This window comes from Pelodiscus sinensis, chromosome 13, assembly GCF_052426305.1.
Source record: "Pelodiscus sinensis isolate ZL-2025 chromosome 13, ASM5242630v1, whole genome shotgun sequence".
NCBI lineage: Eukaryota > Metazoa > Chordata > Testudines > Trionychidae > Pelodiscus > Pelodiscus sinensis.
In genome coordinates this window covers 4,718,842-4,744,141 of record NC_143064.1, presented here as the reverse complement: position 1 = coordinate 4,744,141, position 25,300 = coordinate 4,718,842, and the positions used below count along the sequence as shown (strand labels likewise).

General features: G+C 48.6%; 1 protein-coding gene across 2 annotated transcripts in view; it reads left to right on the top strand.

Annotated features, from left to right (window-relative positions):
- Window positions 1-25,300, top strand: part of GPC3 (glypican 3) — a 309,949-nt gene that overhangs the window by 1,745 nt on the left and 282,904 nt on the right. For both annotated transcript variants that reach the window (XM_075941138.2, XM_075941137.2), the window contains exon 2: window positions 20,828-20,989. In XM_075941138.2, the coding sequence (XP_075797253.2) occupies window positions 20,828-20,989 (162 nt within the window). The remainder of the gene's footprint in view (window positions 1-20,827; window positions 20,990-25,300) is intronic.

Below are 25,300 nucleotides of genomic sequence, written 5' to 3'. Positions count from 1 at the left end.
CATCGCAGCTTAAGAATTGCTTCAGTTTTGGAAAACGAGATGTAGGTAGGCCAGGGTCAGGTTCTAATGTGATCAAATGGTTTCTGATGCTTTGAGCAAGGGGGGGGGGGGGGGGAGAGAATCGTGATTCTGGGCTTGTCGAAAGCCATAAGAGTTTTGCCACTGACATTAGTGGCCTCAGGATTCGGGCTTAGGTGCATGCCTCTCCCTGGGATGTGAATTATCCCACTGAGATCACTCCGTCCTTAAAGTTTGGGACATCCACGAGGGGAGGGAGGGCAAATCCATAACGTTTGCCCCTTCAAGGTGGCACCTATGACTGCGTGGGGAGCTCCTTGTCAGAGCACTTCCGGTGGACTCTTGCTAAGCAGGGTGTCGTCCGGGCCCGCGAGCTGAGTGTAAAACGTGTGATCCCTGTACCAGAGGAACCGCAGCTGCATTTTAGTGCTTCCATCCGGACACAAGCAGCAGATCGGTGCCAGCCTAAAGCAGGAGAGCTGTTGCGTGTCGTCTGAACTAGGGATGTAAAATCCCGTTTAATCGGTACTGGTTAAACATTATGATGAACCGCTTCACTGATTAAAGGGGAAGGGCACCCCCCTGTAGGGCTGGAGCAACCGCCTGCCTGCGGGGATGGGGAGTGACTCCAGCCCTACCAGTTAACTGGTCACATCCCTAGAGAGAACATGCTGCATTAATAGGTGAGACACACTTCATAACGGCGAAAGAGCTGTTACAATCCGCAGTGCACGCTGGCCGTTGGCAAAAGTGTAGTTACAGATGCTAATGGCGGCAGAGGGCATGTTACTCCTGCTTGCAGCTCTTCTACTTTAAGAAATCGCTCTCTCGCGCGCTCAAGATCATCTCCTCTGAAAAAGCTGCAGGGGATAGCCGAGTTAGTGTGTTACAGGGAAAAAAACCAACAAATGTTCTGGTAGCACTTTATAGACAAAACATATAAATGGCTTCATGAGCTTTCGTAGGCGCAACCCACTTCTTCAGATGACCAGACCACTTCTTCAGATGACTCTGGTCATCTGAAGTGGGCTGTGCCCACGAAAGCTCATGATCCCGTCTCCATGTTTTATTAGTCTATAAAGTGCTACCAGACCATTGGTTGCTGTTTTTCATCTGAAGAAGTGGGTTATACCCACCAATGCTCAGGATACCATCTCTATGTCATTGTTGGTCTCTAAGGGGATGTCTAGACTACGTGGCTCCGTTGACGGAGCCATGTAGATGAGGTTTCTAGACATAGGGAAATGAAGCGGTGATTTAAATAATCGCCGCTTCATTTACATCAAAATGGCTGGCGCGCTGTGCCGATCAGCTGTTTGGCGGCACAGCACGGTAGTCTGGACGCTCGGTGGTCGACAAGGGAAGCCCTTGTTGACTGCCCCATTATGCCTCGTGGAATGAGGTTTACTGGGGCAGTCGACAAGGCTTCCCATGTTGACCGCCGAGCTTCCAGACTACCGCGCTGTGCCGCCAAACAGCTGATCAGCACAGCGCGCCAGCCATTTTGATGTAAATGAAGCGGCGATTATTTAAATCGCCGCTTCATTTCCCTTTTTCGAGTACACTAATCTACATGGCTCCGTTGATGGAGCCATTTAGTTTAGACCTACCCTAAGGTGCCACGGGACTGCTCATTGGTTTTAAAGTTACAGACCAACATGGCGATCATCTGAGTCTGTCCATGTTGTACCTTTTCAACAAATATAAATGAACCCCCCTGAAATGCACGCTCTTCGAAGTCCCACAGGAGCTCTCCTGAAGCCAGTCCGCTTCTCTGCCTGTCCAGTGTTGCATTGTGTAAGATATTCTACCTGTTGTTTGGGGAACCTTCTACTATTGGAGCTGAAACATTATTGTGCATGTAACAATAGCGCTGTCGTGCTAGGCACCATACAATCCTGGGGCAAAACGATAGTCCCTGCTCGGAAGTATAAAAAAGAGGCGCCAGGTGCATACAGGAATCAGTGGAACACAAGGGACCCATGGGATGATCATTGGCAAGAGTGATCGCAGATAATCTCGCTGCCTTATGTTTACGTAGCGCCTTGCCTCGCGTCTCCTAGCACCTGCCGCGCTGTAGATCTGAGAGTGGCACCCCCCCCTCCCCCGGAACTGCAGAACACTTCACAACCGTTTGGGACAGGAAGTGAAGAAGAATGCACGTTTGTCTCGTTGGAGACTCCGGAGTATGGGGCCTAACCCCTGTGAGTTCTGAGTCCGTAGCTAGACAGGTTTGATCAGGGCCGGATTAGGAGGAGGGGGGGAGCTAGCCTGGCAGCTGCCCAGGGTGCCATCCTATGGGGGGTGCCTGATTGATGTTGTAAGGGACGCCGAGCGCCCGCTGCCCAGGGTGCAGGAATGGCTCGGGCCGGCACTAGGTTTGATCATTTTTCAGAAATGTCTTAAATGTGAGAGTCGCTGGAGAGGACACATGCTGAAACGGCTGGTGGGGCCAGTTTTCTCTCCTGCTCTCCCCCTCCTGTTTTCCTGTTTCCCAGACTCCTGGGCTGCACGGTTGCTGTTCCCTTCAGAATCGCTGTGGGACTTTCATTCCTGCCTCCCCAGCTTTTCCATGTGGTCGCGCCTTTTGAGGGAGTGCATTTACGTGCCAGGCGTGACTGTAAGTGAACACAGGGCCTCCTTTTATATGTTCCAGGCAGAAACCATATTTGTTTGAATGGCACTTTCCTCCGAGTACTTAAAGTTAATTATCTGCATCCAGTAGGTGTAATCTGGCTGACAGGCAGGGCTTTGCACTGCCAGCGAACTCTCTGAAGTGTGCTAAAATGAGTTTATAGAGCTAACAAACATGTGGTGGGTAGAAAGATAAAATAGAGCAGGTTGCACAGCTAAGAGCGAAGCCTGTTAAACAGGGAAAGTCTACCCTGTGTTGCTCAGCCTGTCAGTCGGAGAGTAGAAAAGGCGAAGAACCACCTTCGCTGCAGACTAGGGGTGTGAACGACTAGTCGACTATCTGATAAGTAAATGCTTATTGGATAGTGGACTTGACTAGTCGCTTTCCCTCCCTCCCGCCCCCGCTGCCTCTATCAGAAAGAGACAGCTGGCGGGCAAGAGGTGGGGGTGCTTCAAAGCAGCAGCACCATGTGGAGCCCAGGATCAGTTGGGGACTGACCCCAGGCTCCATGCGACGCTGCCGCTTTGAAACGCTGCAGGGAGTGTTTGAGTCCCCCGCTGGCCCTGTGCTCCCCCAGCGCTTTTGCCTTGGAAATGTAGCAACAGCCTTGGGCCTGTTGCTACACTTCCAAGACGGAGGCACCCTGATGGAAATTGCAAATTGCATCAACTATTCGATTAGCCAATGAATGTAAATTTAACATACTCTTACTGCAGACCTTGGGCTATCAGGAAATCAAGGCCTTGATCTTGGAATGTGTTTTTACAGCCCTGCGGACAAAGCGGGGCAGCCGCAGAAAGCTCATTCAAAGCACGATGTTCGGGTAGGCGTACGCCCACTCCCCAGCATTCAGAGTTCTCTCTGCAGTCCCAGCCCCGTTTCTGCTGACGACGCTAAGAAGGACCAGCCCTGCTGTTCCCAACGGAGCAGGACGTATCCACCCTTGGCTTAGCACCGCTGCACTGAGCTACGTTGATAGCGGAAACAATACATTCACGAAGGGGACGGCGAGTAAGGATATTGGAAACAACTGGCTATGTAGAAAACCAAATCAGAACGCGCTTTCTCAAGGTGATATGTAATTAACAGGTTAAACTCTTGTTTGCAGAAGTTTTGCACCCAAAGTTCTTCTCAACCCAAACTGACAGAGATCCTGCTTTGGTGAATGCAAACTTCCAAGGTGCAGAATGATGAGATGTCATTTTTATGTTTTAGAAATGCTTCAAAAATTCATTGCCTTTATTTGTAGACAGGCTGACGGCTTTTCCTGTGTTTTCCTTTCTTGTAGATTTCACATCTCTTTATCAGTGTTTGGCTGTGTGCGTAAATGAAGATCCATTGTGTTAGCTTACAATGCTTAATTTACATCCTGACAGAGAACATAAGAATGGCCATACTGGGTCAGATCAAAGGTCCATCTACTTTCATAGCCTGTGTTCCGACAGTGGCCAATGCCAGATGCCCCAAAGGGAGTGAACAGAACAGGGAATCTTCAAACTATCTCTTTCCCGTCACCCATTCCCGGCCTCTGACAGAGGCTAGGGACACGGTTGATGGACCTAACCTCCATGAATTTAACTAGTTCTTTTTTGAACCCTGTTAATGTCCTGGGCTTCACAGCCTCCTCTGGCGAGGAGTTCCACAGCTAATATCTTGATACCAACTCTAAGAGCATATTGTCAGTGTATAGATGCATAACTCATGACACAGTATCTGTACATGGAATATCTGTAACCAGCATGACACTGGCTTTTGCTGATGTTCTTTGGTGAACCAGTATGTACATACCAGAATCAGGAGATTTCTGAAACCCCCTTGCCAGTTGGGTGCACACCAAGATTGGGATGGAAGCTTGTTAGTTACAAAGTTACTGGAGTTATTGATGTCACGTTGCCGAAGAGTGACATTTCTTGTGAATCCCGGCAGGCAGAGGGCTCCTTGCAAGAGGATATGAGAATACTTGTTCCTGCCTCGGAAATTCTTGTTTCAGAACTAGCAGGAAAGCTGTAAATATTTAAACACAAATGCCACTAAGATGGGTGGGGTAGAAACAGTTTTAGCATGTGAGAGCGGCTCTTTATAATCTCAACTCTAGGAGCCTTAATCTAGCAGAATTTCCCACTGAAGTGAATAGGACTTTTGTTGGTGACATTTGGCTCTTCTGTATTAGACTGCTGTCTTAAATCCATCAGCCCCTTGGGAATTGATGGGGAGTGGTTGAGGGTTTCTCCTTCCATCCCACACTGTCCAGCCTTGACATTGTCATGCAATGAGCAGATTCCCCCCTCCCCTCTCCTTCTCCCCTCTCCCCCTCCCCTCCGGTGGCAAGCAAAAAACCAGTCAGCTAGGAAATAAATGTTGAAGGAGGTGCTAGCTCCAAATGGTCTCGGGCAGAGATGCTAAATTCTATAGTCCCAAAAGATTACTGCCCTGTGCTATAAAATTCCTGGCATCTGCATAACGGGCTTCCCGAAAGCAAATCGAGTCATAGCTAATCTCCAGGGCAGCCCCCAGCAGCCTGAAGAAATCGTCCTTTTCCAGCAGGAGATGACAGAGGCAAAAAATTCTCTTGCTCCACTCCCATCTTGCCCTCTTTCCATGGGGGAGCTGTGTGGCATGGGATTCCAATCAGCCGTGTCCCCGCAATGGGGAGGGGGAGAGAAAAGGAGTCTACAGACTCAGGAGTGGTTGAGAGCCGGAGTGGCGTGTTTCCTGCCCTCTGTACTTCCCAAACATCCTGGGCGCAGAGTGTTTTGATCTTCTGCAGCGGGACGAGCTTTCTCTGGACAAGTTGGCTTTCCTATACCGGTAGCTGTGGCTTTGAGGTCTTAGGCCACAGATATGCATACAAAATTGATTTGTCAATTTCTTCCTATATATACTGCTCAGTAAGCAGGTATTTTCCATAGCTTGTTCTGCAAACACAATTTCTTTGCAGTATAGAGTCCAAACGTGCTCCCTTTCTGGAGGTTGAATTTATTAATAATGAAAACAATAACCAAAGGACGTTCAGGTTTCATGCTTCCCAGTCTAGGCTGGTTTTAGGGTTCCTCCCTCCAGACTGTTCAGCCCTCACGCTAGATCTTCTTTTTCCAAAAAGCCCCTTCCACCTCCCTTATATTCAGGTAAAGTAAGGAGCCGTTTTCCTTGGCGTGTCTGCAGACTCTGCTTAACTCTTCACTAGCTGGATTTGTAACTGCGCCAGAGTGGGTGTTCACTTGGAACGCTGCCCACTTTTTACAGTCGCAGAGTTACAACCGATCAGCTGTAAAATGGATTTTCTGTATGCCTAAGTACGGAAACTGGATCGTAATTCAAGTGATGACTGTTTGCTTAGATTTTGGATCTGGCCCTATATTGGGTGCTTCTGTGAGACTAATGACACTTCAGATCAGACTCTGCTTCTAATACCAGCTGCATAAATCTCTGTAATAGGGGAATCATCACTCAAGTAGTGTTTTCCAGCCTTCAGTGTATTGCTTTCCCCCTTTGTACATCTGTCAATTAAAAAAACAACAACTCCGAATTCTGAAATCCCGCGTCCCAAGAACCACCTGTTTACATTTAATAATAACATAGAGAAAGTGGGTATTTAAATAACTTACCTAAATCACGTTTCCAGAGCAAACCAGAAACAACGGCTTCTTGGAACTCTGCTCTGCTTTATGAGCATAGGGCATGTCTACACGATGGAGAAGCTCAACCCTGCGGAGGTCAATCTTCTAGTGTTTGATTTAGGGGGTCTAGTATAGACCCCTGAATCAAATGCTGAGGGCAGTTCCCGTTGGCATCTAGTACTCCTCATTCTGGATGTGTCTAGACAACAACGTTTTGTCGACCAAAGTGGACCTTTGTCGACAAAACTATACCTGCGTCTACACTGCCGCTGAGTTCTGTCGACATAATGTCGACAGAACTCAGCAGTTTTGTTGACGGCTGTAAACCTCATTCTACAAGGAATAATGCCTTTTGTCGACAGAGTTCTGTCGACAGAAGGCGTTGCTGCATCTACACTGTCCTTTGCGTCTACACTCTCATGTCGACAAAGCGGCTTGCTTTGTCGACAGAACTGGATGTCGTCTAGATGCTCTTTGTTGACAGAAGCTTTGTCGACAGTATCTGTCAACAAAACTTCTGTCGACAAAAGCCTGTAGTCTAGATGTACCCTCTGTGTACTGTGTACAGATGTGGTCTCCTCACCTCAGAAAAGATATTTTGGCCTTGGAAAGGTTTCAGAAAAGGGCAACTAAAATGATTAGGGGTTTGGAACGGGTCCTATATGAAGAGAGGTTAAAGCGACTGGGACTTTTCAGTTTAGAAAAGAGGAGACTGAGGGGGGATATGATAGAGGTCTATAAAATCATGAGTGGTGTGGAGAGGGCGAATAAAGAAAAGTTATTTATTAGTTCCCATAATAGAAGAACTAGAGGACACCAAATGAAATTAATGGGTAGCAGGTTTAAAACTAATAAAAGAAAGTTCTTCTTCACACAGCGGGTAGTCAACCTGTGGAACTCCTTGCCAGAGGAGGCTGTGAAGGCTAGGACTTTAACAGAGTTTAAAGAGAAGCTAGATAATTTCATGGAGGTTAGGTCCATAAAAGGCTATTAGCCAGGGCAGTGGTCCCCAACCTTTTGGGGCTGCCAGGCATCCACGGGAGGGGCCGCCCATGCATCGGGCATCCACGGGAGGGGCTGCCCACGTGCCGGGCACCCGGGAGCTGGCCCGGATCATTCGGCGGGCACACGTAAATGCCCCGGCGGGCACCATAGCTCCCGTGGGCACCGCGTTGGGGACCACTGAGCCAGGGGATAAAATGGTGTCCTTGGCCTCTGTTTGTCAGAGGCTGGAGAGGGATGGCAGGAGACAAATCGCTTGATCATTGTCTTCGGTCCACCCTCTCTGGGGCACCTGGTGCTGGCCACTGTCGGCAGACAGGATACTGGGCTAGATGGACCTTTGGTCTGACCCAGTACGGCCGTTCTTATGTTCTTAGTAAGGAAAACCAACAGGAGCGTGTGTGCTCGTTGGCCTCCCGTGGTGTAGGCGTTGTGGCAGCGTGGCTTAAAGTAAGCCGATTCCAGTGATGCATTTTGCATAGCTGCATGGTGAACCTTAAGCCGACCTGCCTGGTCTAGTGTAGACCAAGGGACTGTGTCTCGGGGCGTATACAGAAGAAATACTGTGATGTTAGTGCTTTAGGGGTAGTTACTGTTACAGGCCTGGGGTCTCTGGAATGGATCCATTGTTGCTTTGGAGGAGTGCCTGGAAGGGCCAGTGTCCATGCACGTAAGTCTGATTCTGCAGTCATACTTTGGACATGTAAAATAAGTGCCCATTGTAATTCGACTCCCTCTCTGGCCCCAGAAGCAGTGTTAATGGAAGACCTTCGTTTGAGGGTAGGAAGACTCGGCTTCCGAGCAGCATTATGGTTTCTGCGAGGCCGCCGCATGCAGTGGCATATCTGGTAGCACTTAGACACTCCTGACCTTGCTCTCCTCAGAGAGAGTTGATTCCTCAAGGGAGTGGCGTGAAGTAATTTATGCCAGAATTCAGATGAGATTTAGGAGGGCGGGGGGGGGGGGGGGGAATTACACATTGGAGGGTGAGAAGCAAATGCTGAACACTGAAGCCTCTGCAGGAAAATTGTAAGATCCCAAATGATGTAGAAAACCTGGTTTAAGATCGTTTTGAAACAAACGTTGAACCCAAACACACGAGTTGATGTGGGATTCTGCACTGGGATAACTTGCATCACTGTACATATAATTGATTGTCTTTTCTGATTGTCTGATATGTTTTCTGTCTGCCGCCGTCTTTGTTTAGTCTTCTTTTGTCTTTATTGTGTCTGTTTCTCTCTCCCCTGATAATTACTTGGATTCTTTTGTTGAGCAGTGTGAGTTAGGTGGTGGTTTTTTAAACCTTTCAGGTTAGTTTGTGGGTGGGTTGGTAGATTGGAGAATTGAGTCAAAATTTTACAATGGGGAGTGTCTGAAGTTAGACTCCTAAAGCTATGTGCAAGCACCTACATAGAAGTGGTTTAGGGTTTTTGTTTTTGTTTTTTTTAATTCTGAGCACCTTAGCTTCTAGTTACATCAATAGGATTTGTGGGTGTCTAAGTCAAACCATTTTTACATAGAACAGTGATAGAAATGTAGCCGTGTTAGTCTGGTCTAGCTGAAACAAAAAACAGGACTATGGAGCACTTTAAAGACTAACAAGATGGTTTATTAGGTGATGAGCTTTTGTGGGCCAGACCCACTTCCTCAGATCAAATCAGAAAAGCCCATGAAAGCTCGTCACCTAATAAATCATCTTGTTAGTCTTTAAAGTGCTACCTAGTCCTGTCTTTTGTTTCATTTTTACATAGGTGTCTAAATAGGCCTCTAGCTGGGAGTACCCAGATTAGAAAGCGTTTCCTTGGGTAACGAATACCGAGTGGATCAACCTCCTGTAGCTACCCCAAAAGAGCTTTGCCTGCTTAGTAAATAATGTGTCTGAATCTGCATGTTTCACCCAGAGGGGTCTGAGTCCTTAGACTCATTTTCTGCAAGACCACGGAACTCCTTTGAACTTTCCAAGTCGAGAGTGGTCTGCTCCCTGCCATCCCTGCTCCCCCCAGGAGTAACATTTTCCAACACCTGGGAAATTGGCTTGGGAATCTCGCTTTTCCTTGTGTCAGAGGGGTTGCTGTGTTAGTCTGTATCTGCAAAACCGATGAGGAATCCTGTGGCGTGTTCAAGACTGACCAATTTAGTTGGGCATCTCCTTTCGTGGGTAAAAACCACGCTGTCAGACGTAACTCCCAACCACGCACACGCGTCTGACAAAGTGGATTTTACCCACAAAAGCAGATGCCCAACTAAATCGGTCTGTCTTGAAGGTGCCACGGGACTCCTCGTGTTTCTTTCTCTTGCATGCTGCTGGCAATCTTAGCAGAGGCCTATGATGGGGACGGTTCAGCCCCTGTTGGTTAGAAAACAGAACGTGGCTCCCTAAAAATGTAACGGCCCTGTGAGACCTTCTCCTAGGTCTGGTGCAGCTTGGGAACATTCCTGGGTGGGTAGTAGGGAGGGGGCTTTCAGCCACGTGTGTCTCAGGGTTCAGCTTCTGTGCTGGTGATTGGTGGCTCTTTCCTGGCACCCCTTTGCCTCTGCTGTACTGGCACAAGCCATGCTGCCATTACATCTCCTAGTGGGTCTGGCCAGCCTTGACTTCTCCATCACAGAGGGTGTGGTGGAGTCAGCTGTAACTCCACTGGACATTCTTTTGTGGCCTTATCAAGGGTTGACCATGGAGGCGCTCTTCTTGGACAACCTTCTCAAGCAGTGGTTCTCAAAGTGTGGTCTATGGACCACTAGTGGCTTGTGACCATCTTGCAGGTGGGCTGTGGGCTCGTGGCTCCACCCGCAATAGAGAGCCTGCGCTGGTGCTCCAGCCCCCTCTCCTCGGCGAGGTTGGAGTGCCAGCGCCGGCTCCCCACTGCGAGGGGTGGGGGTGGAGGGAGCCTCGCAGGCTGGATCCGGCTTGCGGGAGGAAGAATTGGCTCTCCGAGCTGGGAGAAGGGGGAACGGCAGCGCAGGAAACGGCTCACTTGGAGGCTTTCCCTACTGCTCCCATTGGCCTGAATCACAGTTTAAGAAATGCTGATCTAGACGATTACTCACTCCTTTATCAGAGGCAGCAAGAGGGGGATGCAGGAGCTGGTGCAGTGGGGAGCCGGCTTAAAAGCCGATTCGCACCCAGCACCAACTCCGAGGTGCTGCCTGCTGCCCACCTCATGCTGCTGCCTCTATCCGAGGCAGCAGCGTGGGGGGGGGGGGGCAGGGGAGGCTGCCACGAAGTAGCTTCTGCCCACGGTGGACCCCAGCTCCCTTTGGACAGAGGCTGCTCCATGGGAAGCAGAGCAGTCTCTGTCTGTGGGGAGCTCAGACCCCCTGCAGACAGGGGCTGCTGCCACCCTGCGCTGCTGCCTCTGTATCAGAGGCAGCAGCATGGGGTGGACAGAATCCAGGCTGCACAGGGAGCTGGCTTTTAAACTGGCTCCCCTCATAGACCGTCTCCTGACTGGCACCCTGTATTGCTGCCTCTGATACAGAGGCAGCAGCGCCGGGTGGCAGGAGGCTCCCTGATAGCGGGGCCTGAGTGCACTGGCTGCCGGCCCCGCCCCCGCCCCTGGGGACTATTGAATAGTTGACTAACCACTAAGAATTCATGCAGTTACACAACTGTACAATTACCCGATATCTAACATCCTTTCTAGGATGAATGAGGCTTTTATTCCATTTAGCCTCTCCTGGTAGCTTAAGATCTTAGTTGACTAGATAATTGAGTTTCTTGTTGTTAATTATTTCAGTCCTGCAAGTTGCTCCCTTGATAGGAAAGAGCAGGAGCACAGCCCTAGAATTTAGTAATCTCCTAAGGCAATCATTTTAGAGTGAGGACACTTTTGGTCCCCCCCAGGGGTTGATTTTAACAACATCCTGAATAGTGTACTTCTGGGACTTTCCGATGCCTGTCGGACAGTATGTGTTTGTGTGTGATTAAAATACATATGTTGTGTACACTCCTTTGTAAGTCAAACTCTATGATCTTGAAGGTGTAATTTAAAACGAACCTGGGCTGTTGTAGAATAGAGAAACCTAAAACCTGGTGACTTATGTCGTCTTTGTAATCTCTTGTTAAAGATGCTTTTTATCATGTTGTCATAAATTCATGGCAATTGCGTGCCCAGCGTTGTAAGACTTGATTAAGAATTCAGCCTCGGACAGCCCTGCGAAAGAGAAGAGGGTGCCGAGAATAAAGGATAATAAATATCCCATGTGGTACTTGTACTGTTCTGACTTTACTCACCTGTTCAGCGAGTTTGGTTTATAATTTTTAATTAGTTTTTAAAAAAACCAGATACATGGACACTTGACCTTGTTTTCTGAACAGCTGCGTTTCCCTTCTCCTGACAATGTTGAGCATTAATATTCAGTACGAGATGCAGAATCCCTTTCTCATGAGATTGAAATAACTTTTTATTCAAAATAACATACTGCCCTGGCAAGAGAGAAAACTATCCAGGCATTAAAGGTACGTCTACACAGCAGCGTTATTCCAAAATAACAAAGTGCGCATCTACACGACAAGCCTTTATTTCAAAATAATGGCGAACTGGAGGACTTCTTACTCTGACTCCTGGTAACCTTCATTTCACGAGGAGTATGGGAAGTCTGGGGAAGAGTGTTGTTCCTTCGACTTCCTGCTGGGTAGGCAGCACCAAAAGCCGAGTGAAGCTACTTCGACTTAAGCTGCTCAATTGATGTAGCTGAATTTACGTTGCTTAATTCGACTTTTGCCCTGCTGTGTAGACGTACCCAAAGGGGGTAAGGCAGGTTTGTTTCTCTGACTCGTCACCCTAAAACACTCTGAAGAACGTGCTCCTTTTGTGTGCGGTTGGTAGTAGAAATAAGACCCCGTAGAGTAAGTGACTAGAGCCATCAGGAATTCTGAACAGGAGAACATGGTGACGTGTCTCTGTGCAAAGAACCCTCCTCGACCCCTTGTCTGTAGAAGCTGTTGCAATGTGACGTCGTTCAGCTCTTGGGGCCAGATGCTCGTCTCGTGGCCTAAGCGTAAACCTGGGGTAACTTCAGTGTAGTTACTGTAGCTCTAGGTCGTGATGCTGCCATTGGAGATGGATGGGCAGACGGACATTGATGCTTTTGTAGAACCCTGCTGAAATTAGTGGCCTATTTGCCTGCCTCTGGTGGCGGAGTTGGGGCCTTACTGTGGGGTGACAAGGGTCAGAATTTGGTCCTGAAGCCCTGAAAAAGAATTTTACATTAACTGCGTAGAGATGATACGGATACAGGCCGGTCCTCTGGAGTCCAGCATCCCTGGGGACTTGACTGGTGCCGAACCAGAGAATTTGCTGGACCATGGGAGCTCACTATTGTCTAGCACAATGGTTCCCAACCTTTTCCAGCTTACAGGCCCCTTTTCAATCTGTTAAAATTGTACAGACCCCCCCCCCCCCAGACTGTTCTCAAACATTCCATTACTTGATAATGCGGTGGCCAGCATGTCCCTTGGCGCACACTGTTTCCTTACCTCCCACCCCCTGCATCTCCTACCCATCCATGGTGGATCTAGCACGTGAGCTCTTGTGTCCAAAGGCTGCTCCTGCCCCAGCACTCTGCCCTTGGCTAAGCACGGCGCCCAGGGGCAGGGGGGAAAAAAGGAAAAGAAATGGATCGGTCCCACCGTGGACTCGGAGAGGGGAGGGGCTGGAACATAAAGAGCAGCACAGCTGGCGGCGGGAGGACAAATGGTTGTGAACAGCGAGCCCCAGGTGAGAATCGCCTGGTGAAGAGTCCCAGTCCTGCAGTGGGCTTGATTCTTACTGTTAAACTTTCTGCGGACCCCCTACAGTACCATGGCAGACCACCAGAGGTCCATGGACCACAGGTTGGCGACCACTGGTCTAGCAGCATGACCAATACTTCCACTGCTTACTGAGCTCTGAGAAGACATGTAGGGGTCAGGTAGAGCTAAATAACAGCACAGAACACTGAGAGCCGGGACTGGTGGCTGGAAACAAACTTTACGAGACCGTGGGAAACTTGGCCACAGTCCTGATAAGCGGACACCTGGCTAACTCTGATCACGCCAGACCACAGATGTTGCCAGACCAGAGAGCACCTGACTAGAGAGGTTCATCCTGTCCTGTAATGCCTCCTAAACTAAACGTTTATCCCCGGAAGCCATCTTCCCTCAACGTGAATTGGAATGGCATACTGCTGATTTCAGATGGCCTTGTAAATTCCAGAGTCAGTTGGAAAACGTAATAGTGGAGATGGCCGCTGCTCGAGATGTGCTGTAGTTCTGTTTGCTGTGAATGCATATGAAATTACTGGAGCATTTACACTGCTATTCCCCAAGATGGCATAAATGCCACAGCACTGTAACATGCCTTCACATACACATTTGTCTTCCTCCCTCCATCCCTCCTTCGGGGGCCAGATCCCACAGTCCCACAGGAAAAGCGCTGTGCAGGGTCAGGTGCGCACATATCTAATATTGTACAGCGAGAAATGGGGAAAGATGAAAAGAAGATCGATACACGAACGTCGAAATGTGTTTTTAATAAACCTGTCAGGGTAACTTGCGTGAGATGTTTCTCTCCAAAATGAAACCGTAATGATCTATAACAAAAGGAAGAGCTCATTTGCAGTGGCTGAGGATGGCATTACAAGGTGCAATGGTTTGAGACTAAAAAAAGGGAAAAACGTAAGTTGGAAGATAAAACAATCTGAACAGTAAGGGCCATTAAGCAGTGGAGTGATCGTAACTATCTTCCTGGTCAGGAGCCATCACTGGAGATATTTAAGACTGGGAGAAAATACTTGCCGTAGCAAATTCGTAGGGTTAGATGACCCAGGAGATTTTACCTCCACCTCATGTAAGACTTCAGGAACATGCAGTACAGACAGAACTCTCTCTAGTCCAGAATTCTCTAGTCCGGCAACATCCGTGGTTTGGCATGATTTTAGTGAGCTGGATTCCACTTATCATGGGTGTGCCCAAATTTCCCTCAGTCTCATTAGGTTTGTGTACGGCCCCCAGTCCTGGCTCTCAGGTTCTGTGCTTAAAAACCAGTGAATGGTCTTGCAGCACCTTAGAGTCGAACAAAAAATGTAGATGGTATCATGAGCTTTTGTGGGCACAGCCCACTTTTTCAGATGAGTGGAGTTAAGGGGTTGGTCCAGTTTTCAAATAAATAGCACAGAGCGGGGAGACGAGTGTTATCAGAGTCTTTCTTATCAGAGTGTTCATGCTAAATGAAGCTAAGAATAAGTGTTCCGTGCTGTTTAGCTGTAATTTACCCCCTAAGGGTGTATCTAGACTACTTGGAACGGTCGAAAGAGGATATGCAAATTCCGTGGAGCTTTCGAAGGTGAAAGTAATTAAGATGAGGCTTTTTCGGCGAACTGCCCCCTTCGTTGAAAAGCCGCTCTTCCTCAAAAAAGGAAGATTTGCATATCTTCATCCAATTGCTCAGCTTTCGAAAGTGCGATTGGAAGAAGATATGCAAATTCCCATGGAATTTGCATCTCTTCTTTTGACCATTCCCTGTTGTCTAGATGAGCCCTAAATGTTCTCTAAGTAGTGAAAGTGTTGGTAAAGCTTCTAGACAATACTGATCCCGTGCGGTCCAGAAAATTTTTAGGTTCAGCACCGGTCAGGTTCCGAGGGTGCTGGATTAGAGGTTCAACCTGAAATCGATCAAATGTGCATCTGAGTCTGATCGTGTTGTATGTTGCCAGATGTTCATCCCCTCGTGCCAGTACGTTGCTGAATGAGCAATTGCTGATGCAGACTGGTGTGTAAGCCATTTATGCAACGTCAATAATTCCTTGGTCTTCTATAGCACAGGCAATATGTACAGCACCTTGCACAAAGAAGTCCATGGTGAGGGCTCCACCTCAATACAAATAATAGTGGAGGCTCTCGGAGCGCTCAGTAAAGGAGTCTCGATGGCTGTGAGGAGGGAAAATAGTTTGTTCACCTAGAAAATGGGGTAACCGCAAAGACAGAGAGGTTCTCAGTGGCACAGAAAGCAATTCAACGCTCGTTTGCCATTGACTCGGAGTCTAATGTCCTTCCTGTCCAGTTCATTTGTTCCATGTCACACGGCAAGACTCAGCTAGTCCAGAACAGCACCTGAGAGTGGCGCTCTGCCAGTCCTGCACTGTCATCGCTAGACTGGGCCCCTGCCCTTTGGCCTAAAACAGCAAAGCCCTAAGCCTTCAAGGAGCTAACTCTGAAATTTCTGTCTTTCCCTTGTTGACATCGAGGATTGTTAGTGTTGCTGCCTCTCGCCATTCAACAGTTCGGGCCATCGGCATGAACTCCTAGACTTTCCCCTTCATGATTATTCCTGTATCGCAGGGGTGGTAATAACACGGCGGCAGTCTGCCAAAGTTAGCCCCTAGTGGGTAGCTCCAATATTTACCTGCCCGGCCATAGGCACTGGTGATCACTGCTCCTGTTGGCTGCAGAGCGCCGCTCCCAGCCAATGGGAGCGTCGGGAAGCAGCACAGAATGGGACACCGCTTCCCACAGCTCCCATTGGCCAGGAATGGTGATCCGCAGCCAATGGGAGCTGCGATGGCCGGTGTCTGTGGCTGGGCAGGTGAATACAGTAGTAGGGACCCGCCAGGAGTAACCTGGGCAGATGAGATCCAGTCTGTGGGCTGGTATGTGCCAACTGCTGCCATGTGCGAGGTATGTGTGTCATTTGGTTTTTTTATTACGTTTAAACACTGAGACGTGAAATAGCTCAGCTGATCAGTATGAAGAGGAAGTTCTCTCTCTCTCACTCGCGCGCGTGCGCGCACACACACACACACACACACACACACACACACACACACACACACACCTTTTTTCTTCACAGCTATATCTTAGAGATTTTTCTGTCTTGGTATCAACCCTGTGTTTTGTTTGAAATTAGGCCACTAACTTACTTCGTGGTTTTAATGAACACATGTAGGAGCGCTAAGCCCTACATTAGCAGTAAATTGAAAGCTGTGCAGTAGAGTTAAAGGTATCGTGCGATGTACTTTGGGTTGCAAATTGACTGGGATTTAATTTCTAAAACATTTTAAAAAAAGGTGCCTTTGTGTAGCCGCTTCCTTTATTCATGCAATATTTTAGCTCTTAAGGCAATTTTGCAGTGTGTGTGTGTTTTCAGCACATCTGATAAATATCGTTGTGCTCCTATGAAGTTAAACATCCTATGTCATTAATACGCTTCTGTGACATTACTACTTTAATAAGCCTGTTTTAATGTAATATGCAGTGTCTGTGTTAGTAAAAATCCTCCCCGTTCCTAAAACATGTGTTGGCAATTAAATGTGTCAAATCCCCTTTTTATAGAGGGGAAATGTTTCTATTTTCATTGTTTCTGAGCCCTTGCAATTGGAATCTTTCTCCTTTTTTAAAATCTCCTTTTAGGAAAGTGTCAGATCAACATTTACATGAATATTTATCATGTTCTTGATTGTTAATTTTTTTTCGAAAGCGAGTTTTGACAATTTTCCATGATGAGCTGAAAAATGAATAGAGTGAAGCTATTGAAGAAAGAACTCAACTAATATAAGAGTGGTTAATACTCAGATCGGTGTGGTGATTTAGTGAAGAAATGGCAAAATCAGTCCGAACGTGCTTCATTTCCGTTTAAAGAACCCCATGCTGTAGACCATAGGTTCTCAAACTCTGTGTGTGTGTGTGTGTGTGTGTGTGTGTGTGTGTGTGTGTGTGAAGACATTCCGGGGGGGGGGTGCGAGGCAACCCAGTCCCCCCCCCATCAGTCCTCCCTACCCCCCCTCCCCCAGTTGTGCTGCTATTTTTGTTTTTTGGCCCTGGTCAGTAGGTTTTTTTTTCCCCTCAACAAGTTTTACTGCTATTGGCGGGGGAGGGGCATGAGGTTTTCTCAAAAATCATAAAGGGGGCGTGATGCCGAAAAGTTCGGGAACCACTGCTATAGCCTAACCACACTTGTGAAATTGGTGGAGCTGCTGCGCATGCCTTGATAAAGATTGCTGGATCTTGGGGCCAGAATCTTGCAGGATCTTGGTACTGCATTTTATCAAGGGTGTAGAGCATTGGGAATTCAGTCCTTGCTTGACAGCCTCTGGACAATACTGCAGTACAAGTAATTAATAAATGAGACATTTCTGGGGGAAGAAGTCACGGGTTCTCATTGACGTCAGCAGTGGTTGGATTTGGGTCTCTGCGCCTCACGCTGCTTTTTAAGCAGAACTTAAAGGACAGCCATTATAAACCACCATTATAAACCACAGCAGTGGATTTGATTATTTATAGGATGAAGACTTGATTCTGAAAGGAGCTTTTTGTGAGTGTGTGTGTGTGTGTGTGTGTGTGTGTGTGTGCATGCACACCCATTTTCTATGCCAATAAATGCGTGCAGGACCTACAAAAGTGACTTGGTTTTACCAGCCAATCCGGTCATAAAATCCCAAGACTTAAAAATCATGAGACTTTGTCATAACCATGAGGTTTGGCCAGCAGCCTGGGGTCTAAGGGGTTAACTATATCCCCTGTACCTAGCCAGGTATCTGATCAGCCAATGGTAAGGCAGATAGGGATTTCAAACTGAGACAAAGGAATTTTTAACTTTTCCCTCCTTTGTCTCTGAGCCAGTTTTGCTCTCTAGATACTGAGGGAGACAGAGGACATCTCTCTCCAAGAAAAGACTCTTCACCATCTGTAAGTAGGGCAAAGTCTAGATAAATCCATTAGGTTTTATTGTTTTCTGGTTGGGGAATTTGGACCTGAGGTCTGTGCTGGTAGAAGTGTTTTTTTCCTCTCCCTTCTGTATCTAAGTCCTGAGCCCATGGGAATCCTCCGTGAGTTTATTAATTTGTGACTCTTACCATCCTGTCACCTTAATCATGTTTGAAACTGTGATCTTGGTTTGGTAATTGGTTCATTTTTGTGTCCTGGAAGGTCTGTGTGTATATATCTACCTGCCTGACAGAGGCAGCCACAACACACTGTAGTTTGTTTTTCTCTTTTCTCTTTTTCAAGCTCTTTTTGGAAGAGAGCTTGTGGTAACCCAGGGGTTGGTTTCAAAAGTCCACCCCTGTTTGGGGGTTCAAAAGCACTTGATGGTGGCAGTGGATTCCCCCAAATCCAGGTATTAGGATTTTGGGGGGAGTTTTTGTACCAAAGCCTGTAAAGATCAGGTTTTGGGGTTGCTTTTGCGGGCTCCTGCTTCTGCATTCATCGTGCCAGAGTGGGGGAACAGCCTTGACAGACTTGAACTCCCTTCTTCTGCCCCCAAACCTCAATGATTTGGGGGGCACCAAGGACTAGAGTTCTGAATACAGTTGGGGATACCGTGAGGTGCCTTACTTCTAGAAAGCATGCGCTCAGAAAGTGAGGTTGCTAGTGACCTGTTATTTTGGGAGCCCTTGGGCGTATGTTAAATGCTTCTCTGCTCTGGCCGTGGTAGTGTCAGGCTGCCCGGTGCCTGATCCCTGCTGTGTATAGACCGTTTTGTATGCGTCGCATCGCCCAGACTTTTTCCGACCGGGCCCTAGTCCTGCAGGTGTGTGGCTAGAGCCCCGGACTCGGATGGTGCTCCATTTGGTGTCAGGATCTGGCCGAATGCCTCTAGCTAGGATGACCATCCATCCTGTTTTTACTGGGACTGCCCTGTATTTAAGCCGCCTTCCAGGTGGCCCGACTCGTTGCTCCTTTAAAAAAAGAAAAATCCCGTATTTGCACGCCCCCTGCTGGTCCTTGAGTTTCCTGGTCAGCGCAGCTGCAGAGCCTCCTGTCTGTGGCAGGCGCTAAAACAGGCACCAGCTCGTGGTGTCTCAAGTCAGGCAGGGAGCCGAGGGAGAAACATAGAAAGAAAGCAGGTGGGAGCATCTTTCCGCCTGGTACACCCTAAAGAAGGGGGGAAGCCAGCCAGCTGAAGCCATGACCAATGGTGCCCCCCTCCCCGGGCTGAAACCCCTTTCTCGAGCATCTCCACCGCTGGCTGCCACCCTCGCCACCAGGCTGAAGCCCCATTCCCAGGCGGCCCTCACCATGGAGCTCAGCCTCCGCCCCATCCCGTTCCCCCACCCCCTTACTGTGGGACTGAGTGCCTGCAGCCCCCCCCTCCCCGGTGTTCCGTATTGGGCATAGGGAAATACGATCACCCTACCTCTAGCATGAGTTAAGACAGCAGTGGTGGCTGGCGGCAATGCCAACACAGCAGGAGAAACTCTGCCTTGGAATAGCCTTCTCGTAGCTAATGTGAATATTTGGTTTGGCTGAAGCCCATTCGTAGAACACTAGAACTGGAAGGGACCTCTAGAGATCATCAAGTCCAGTCCCCTGCCCTCACGGCAGGACCAAGCACCGTCTAGATCAGGGGTGTTCAAACTTTTTTCAAAGAGGGCCAGATTTGATGAAGTGAACATGCGTGAGGGCCGACCATTTTGCCTGACATTCTTTGAACCATTAAAATTAAATGCAAATTAACTATTTTATGCAAAGTTTATTGCAAACGGCATACTTTTCATTTCGTCACATGGATCACAAATCTAAACAGGTGTTAAATCACTCTGCCTTTCATATCTGAAGGCCAGATGAAAAAAAAATCCAGGAAGCTGAAATATATGTCAGGAACATTGTAAAGTACATTACATATTATTGGTAATAAAGGTTGTCTGTCAACTTTTAAGTTTAAAAAAATATGAACAGGAACATAACACCAAGTATACATGTTGTGTCCAAATATATTTATAACTGATTTAGACCAACTGACATTAACTGAGATTTTACAGTGTATTCATCTCAATACATATGGATTCGTTGGGGGCCATAAAAGATAGATATTGCCAAATTACCTGTGGGGCTGTATTAAACCGGAACACGGCCGCAATTGGCCCGCGGGCCGGACTTTGGACATGCCTGGTCTAGATCATCCGTGACAGGTGTCTTTCCAACCTGCTCTTCAATATCTCCAGAGATGGGGATTCCACAACCTCCCTGGGCAATTTATTCCAGTGTTTCACCACCCTGACAGGCAGGAAGTTTTTCCTAATGTCCAACCTAAACCTCCCCTGCTGCAATTTATGCCCATTGCTTCTTGCCCTGTTCCTGCTGAGGCTGTGGGTTTGGAAGACTGGAGGGCATATGCACACAGGCTAATACTGTGCGTTGTATATTCAGTGACCCTAATCTCACACACTCCCCCGTAGCAAATCTTTGCTTCTCTTTCCTGTCAAACCGATATTTTCTCGGCAACCTCACCCCGGTCTGGTTCTTTCCTGCCTCTAGCTCCCACTTGTGGTTTGCTCCCAACCTGCCCACAGCCATCGAGGTGTGAGCAGAGTGATGCATGAATGTGGCTTTGTCCCTCAACGCTCTAGTTCGGTTTCTAGGGCACAGCAGGTTGGGGACGAGGGCAGGAGTTGGTATGGCTTCTGCCCAGCTCTATCCACGTTACCCAGAATGCCTCAGCCCGGCAGGGGATGCCCCAAATCGGGAGCATGGCAGGTGACGCAAGAGTCGGAATGGGTCTGCCTGAAGCATTTGTTGCACGTCGCGGAGCGGCTTCCCTCGCCTGTGTGTGTCTAACGCTCTCCTCTCCCCGCGCAGGGGCAGATCTGCAAGTGTGCGTCCCCAAGGGCTCCACTTGCTGCTCCCGGAGAATGGAGGAGAAGTACCAGGCCACGGCCCGCGCCACCATGGAGCAGCTCCTCCAATCGGCCAGCATGGAGCTGAAATTCCTCATCATCCAAAACGCTGCGCTCTTCCAAGGTAAGCGTTGGGCGCCGCTTTCCCGGGAGGGATCCGCCGCCCCTGGCTGCAAGGCTTTGGGACGAGTGAGTAAGAATGGGATGGGGCGTCTCCTTCCTGAGCTCTGCTAACAGGAAAGAGCCGTGTCTTGCCTCCTTCCTTCAGGGCGCCAAAGGGCAGTGGCTGATCCCTGGGCTGGGCCAGCACCCACCTTGCCCGGCAAGCCTGCAGCTTGGGGCATGCTCCCTGCAGCATTCTGCCCGGGGGATGGGTGTAGCTGAGAGAAGAGGCCCTCGCCCATCCTTCCTTACTCCTTCGTAGTGCCTATGGAAGATAAGCCATAGACTAGTTAGGGCACCTCACTCATCTAGTTCATCTCAGGCCAGGTCTACACCGGCAGAGAATTGATGCGAGAGATGTAACTCCAACTAGGAGTTGCCTAGGGCGAGTCTACAAACCTTGCATCGATTTTTCTGGGATGGCTCCTGTCAATCATTGGATTTTAAAGGGAGCAGCCGGATCACTGTTGCACCCACGGGGGTGTGCGCGCCCAAATTCTGTGTCAAGTGAGCCATGTGAGGTGCTTATGCTCTACTGATTCTGTGCGTGCTACTCATGAACTTGTAGGATGTTTCTATGTGCAGTTATGAATATGGGCCCTGTGCTTGTACTGTGAATGTTTTCGGGCTGGGGGAGAGCAATGGGCTTTGCCTATTGTGAGGAAGGACTGGTCCGTGGATGCCTGTGCTAACTAGCACTGCTGAAGGACAGTGGCTCTGAGTGGCCAATACACACCTGAGGGAATGCGTTTGGGAGCCTGCAGACTAGCCAGTGCCTCGTGGCTGCTGGCATGTGAAACACAGATAGGTCACTTGATCATGTGACCAGCTCCAATTTGGAAGACACCAGGAATATAAAAATCCCTTGAGGGCATCTCCGTCTTGTCTTTAATCTTGCTCCTGATTCCAGATGCATCCTTGCTAGGGACAAAGAGCCGGGAAGGATTGCTGACCCGTCCTGACACAGGATGTACCCCGAGACTTTTAAGCTAGCAGTTTGTAACATCTCTACTAAGAACCTGCATCAAAAACTTGGTGATTGATGTATGTCATGTATTCTCCTTCACAATCTTACTCTCAAACTTTTCTTTCTTTTATTAATAAGCCTTTAGACTATGTCTACACTGCAAGGTTTTGCAAAAACCCGTGGCGCGTCCCCACCTCAAATGCACTTTTGCACAAGTAAATCAACAGTAAAACAGCAGAAGAGAGGGCTTTTTCCGGCGTAGGTAAACCTCCTTTTATGAGGCATAACTCCTTTTTATGCTACAGCTATTGTGCAAAAAGGCAAGTGTGGATGCTCTGTAGGGGTTTCTTGTGCAAGGAACCCCTAGGGGGAAAAAGCACAGGTGCTCTGATGGCCATTCTGTGAATGACCATCAGAGCTATCTTGTGCAAGAGCGTCTATGGCCGTGTGGAGGCTCTCTTGGGCAAAAGCACATGGCTTTTGCGATGTGCTTTGAGGTGTGGATGTGCTCTTGCGCAAGAAGTTTTTGCGCAAAAACGCTTCCGCAAAAGGCTTCTTGCGCAAGAAGCCTGCAGTGTAGACGTAGCCTTAGATTTTTAGATGCTAAAGGATTGGCCCAGCGTGCTCCTGTGGGTAAGAGCTAACGTGTAAATTGTCCTGGGATTGTGGCTGGTTCTTTGGGACTGGGAGGATCTGTTCAGAGTTGGTGAGATCGGGTTTTATAACCTCTCACCTGTGTGTAAGGCCCGGGGCTGACTGTGCCACCGGGAAAGCTGGGTTGTCTGAGGGTTTTGCTTGTGAGGCTTCCTGCTGGCCAGGTTAGCAATGGAAGCATTTGGTGTGACTGGCTTGTGGCCCATTTGGGAAGGGTCTCCAGTCGAGGGCTGTAAGAAGCCCTGGTTTTGAGCAATTAGCCCTGAGCTGATGCCCTCAGTGGTGCCCAGTCCTGGCCGTCTGCAGGTCTGTCATAGCTCCACAGCAGGAAGTCAGTGGGAGAATCTCTCCTGTCAACTTCCCTGTCATGAATATACCATGGTCAGCGGGGCACCATCAGCATTTGATTTAGCAGGTCTTTACTAGACCTGCTAAATCAAATGCTGGAAGATCGATTGCCGGAATGTTGATCCTCCGGTAAGTGGAGACATGGCCCCAATAGTACTGTGGTGATAGGCTGAGGGAAGGAGGTCGTCTTCAGCCATTGAATCTGTGCCCATGGTTCGGTGATCTAGAAGGGACACCTCTGATAGCCTTTCTTGGAGAGAGCCTTGCTCCTTCTTTCGGGTCTTGGGAGCACAGCCAGGTAGTGATCTGGGAGTCTGCTGCTGTGTGAAGGCGTCTGTGTCTCTGTGATGGTGACTGATGCGTTAAATGAATGCTCATGTGGCTCAGTCCAGGCTGAGTCTCATTGTCGAGCTGCAGTAGCCACGTGGTCACGGCATGGTAGGTTTTCAGTGTCTGGCTAATTCATTCCATGTGCCACTCTCCTGGGGAAGCAGTTAGTTTCCTTCTGCACTTTCCCGGCGTGAGGTCCCTAGTGATCAAGCAGCGCAGGCCCCAGATGTGACAGTGGCCACGTGTGGAATAATTCATCTTGGCCAGCAAGGAATGACAAAGCCCAGCAGCCAGAGTCTGAAAGAGCGGCAGGCTTCTGTGCTCGGCCGCTGTTGGCTCAGTGGAGGAAGTAGCAATGCCCCTTGCAGATAAGACGCATCTTGAGCCCAAGAAAGTTACGCTGGGGCTTCCTACCCAGCCTGTCTTAATTTAGATCCCCTTTGTCAAGCTGCTTCATGCCCTCTGGTTCCTGCCTCTTCCGTCGGAAGGGCAACGTGGTGCATTGCTGATCTTCCGGCAGGGTAGGAGTTAAAGGGGCAATACATTGGGCGTGGGGCATGCTGGTGTCGAAGGAAGAACTGAGCACTGTTGGAGCAGATTTGGATGGGAGATGGGACGGAGAGCATTGTGGACCAGCTGCGAAACAAGAGCTGGTTAAACCTAGGTATACGTGGCCCAAGGAGGTATCTCTGTAGGGTCGTTCTCAGTGCCATGCAGGAATACGGAAACGTGATAGAAGTTTTCTTTGGTACTCCATGTTGGGTGTGGGGATGGCATCGGGAGCTGGTTTGTTTAAGGCACCACCTATCCACTTTCCAATCCAAATGGGCTGCTCCGTACTAGATTTGGTTTTCCCTTCCCAACCTGGGTAAAGTTGCAAGTAGCCTCTCGTTGGGAAAGCGTAAGGGCTCTTCTGTGGTGCCTGTAGAAGCCACCCTGGACCAAGAGGACAGGAGGAGTCTGTGCCAGCTGCGTTCTTGGTTCTCGTAGTGCCTGTGGCTCTTGGGGTGGTGATTCTGATGCGCTCAGCTCCCAACGTACCTCAAGTCCCCTCACTCGGTTTGTTTCCAGAGCTGCCTTGGATGATGCTGGTCGTGCACCAGTCAGAATGGCCCTGTTTGACACGTTCATCATAACTTTCCTTTCACGGTACCATTGTCCTTTATCAGCTGTAACTCCTGACACTCACCAATGCTTCTCTGAGCTTATGCAAATAAGTATTATCGGGACCCAACAGAGGGGTAAACTGAGGAAGACAGAGCTGAAACGATTTGCCTGAGGTCACAAAGCAATTCAGCAGCCAGGCTGTGATTCCTGACTCTCAGGGTATGTCTAAACTACATCTCTCTGTTGAAAGAAGGATGTAAATTAGTTTTTCGAAAGTGAAAGCGCCATCTAGACGTGGTTCTTTCAGGGGAAAAAAAATCTTTTTAGAAAGATCCCGTACTCCTCATTTTTGTCTGGATTGCCTATATTTACACTGGGCTTATTAATAAACAGAAGTGTTTTATTAAGTATTAGAAGTAAGAGTTAAGTGATTGCACATGAAAACACACAGATCAAGGCAGGTTACTAAGCCAAAATAAACAAAAGACGCCAGTTAATTCTACACTGAACTTGTTACATACAAATTCTTACCCTAACCAGTTATTTCAGGTCAGTGTCGATCTTTTACTGACCTGGGCTCAGCAGCTTTGCCTTCATCCTTTCCCTATAGTCTTTTGTTTCCAGGTCTCTTTGTGTGCATCCTCTTTGAGTTGGGAGGCAATTTCGAAAGCCAGCTGAAGATAAAAGACTGAATGCTTTCCATTCCTTAAACAGACTTTCCCCCAGGGCAAGAATAATTAGCACTCCCCACCCCATGGAAAAGCACCAGTTTCAGGATGGATTCCAGTAATAGGTGGCATGCTCAAATGTTTTTCTAGGATCAACCACAGTTTGGGCTGATAGGTGATATAAAGGGTCGTTGGTTTG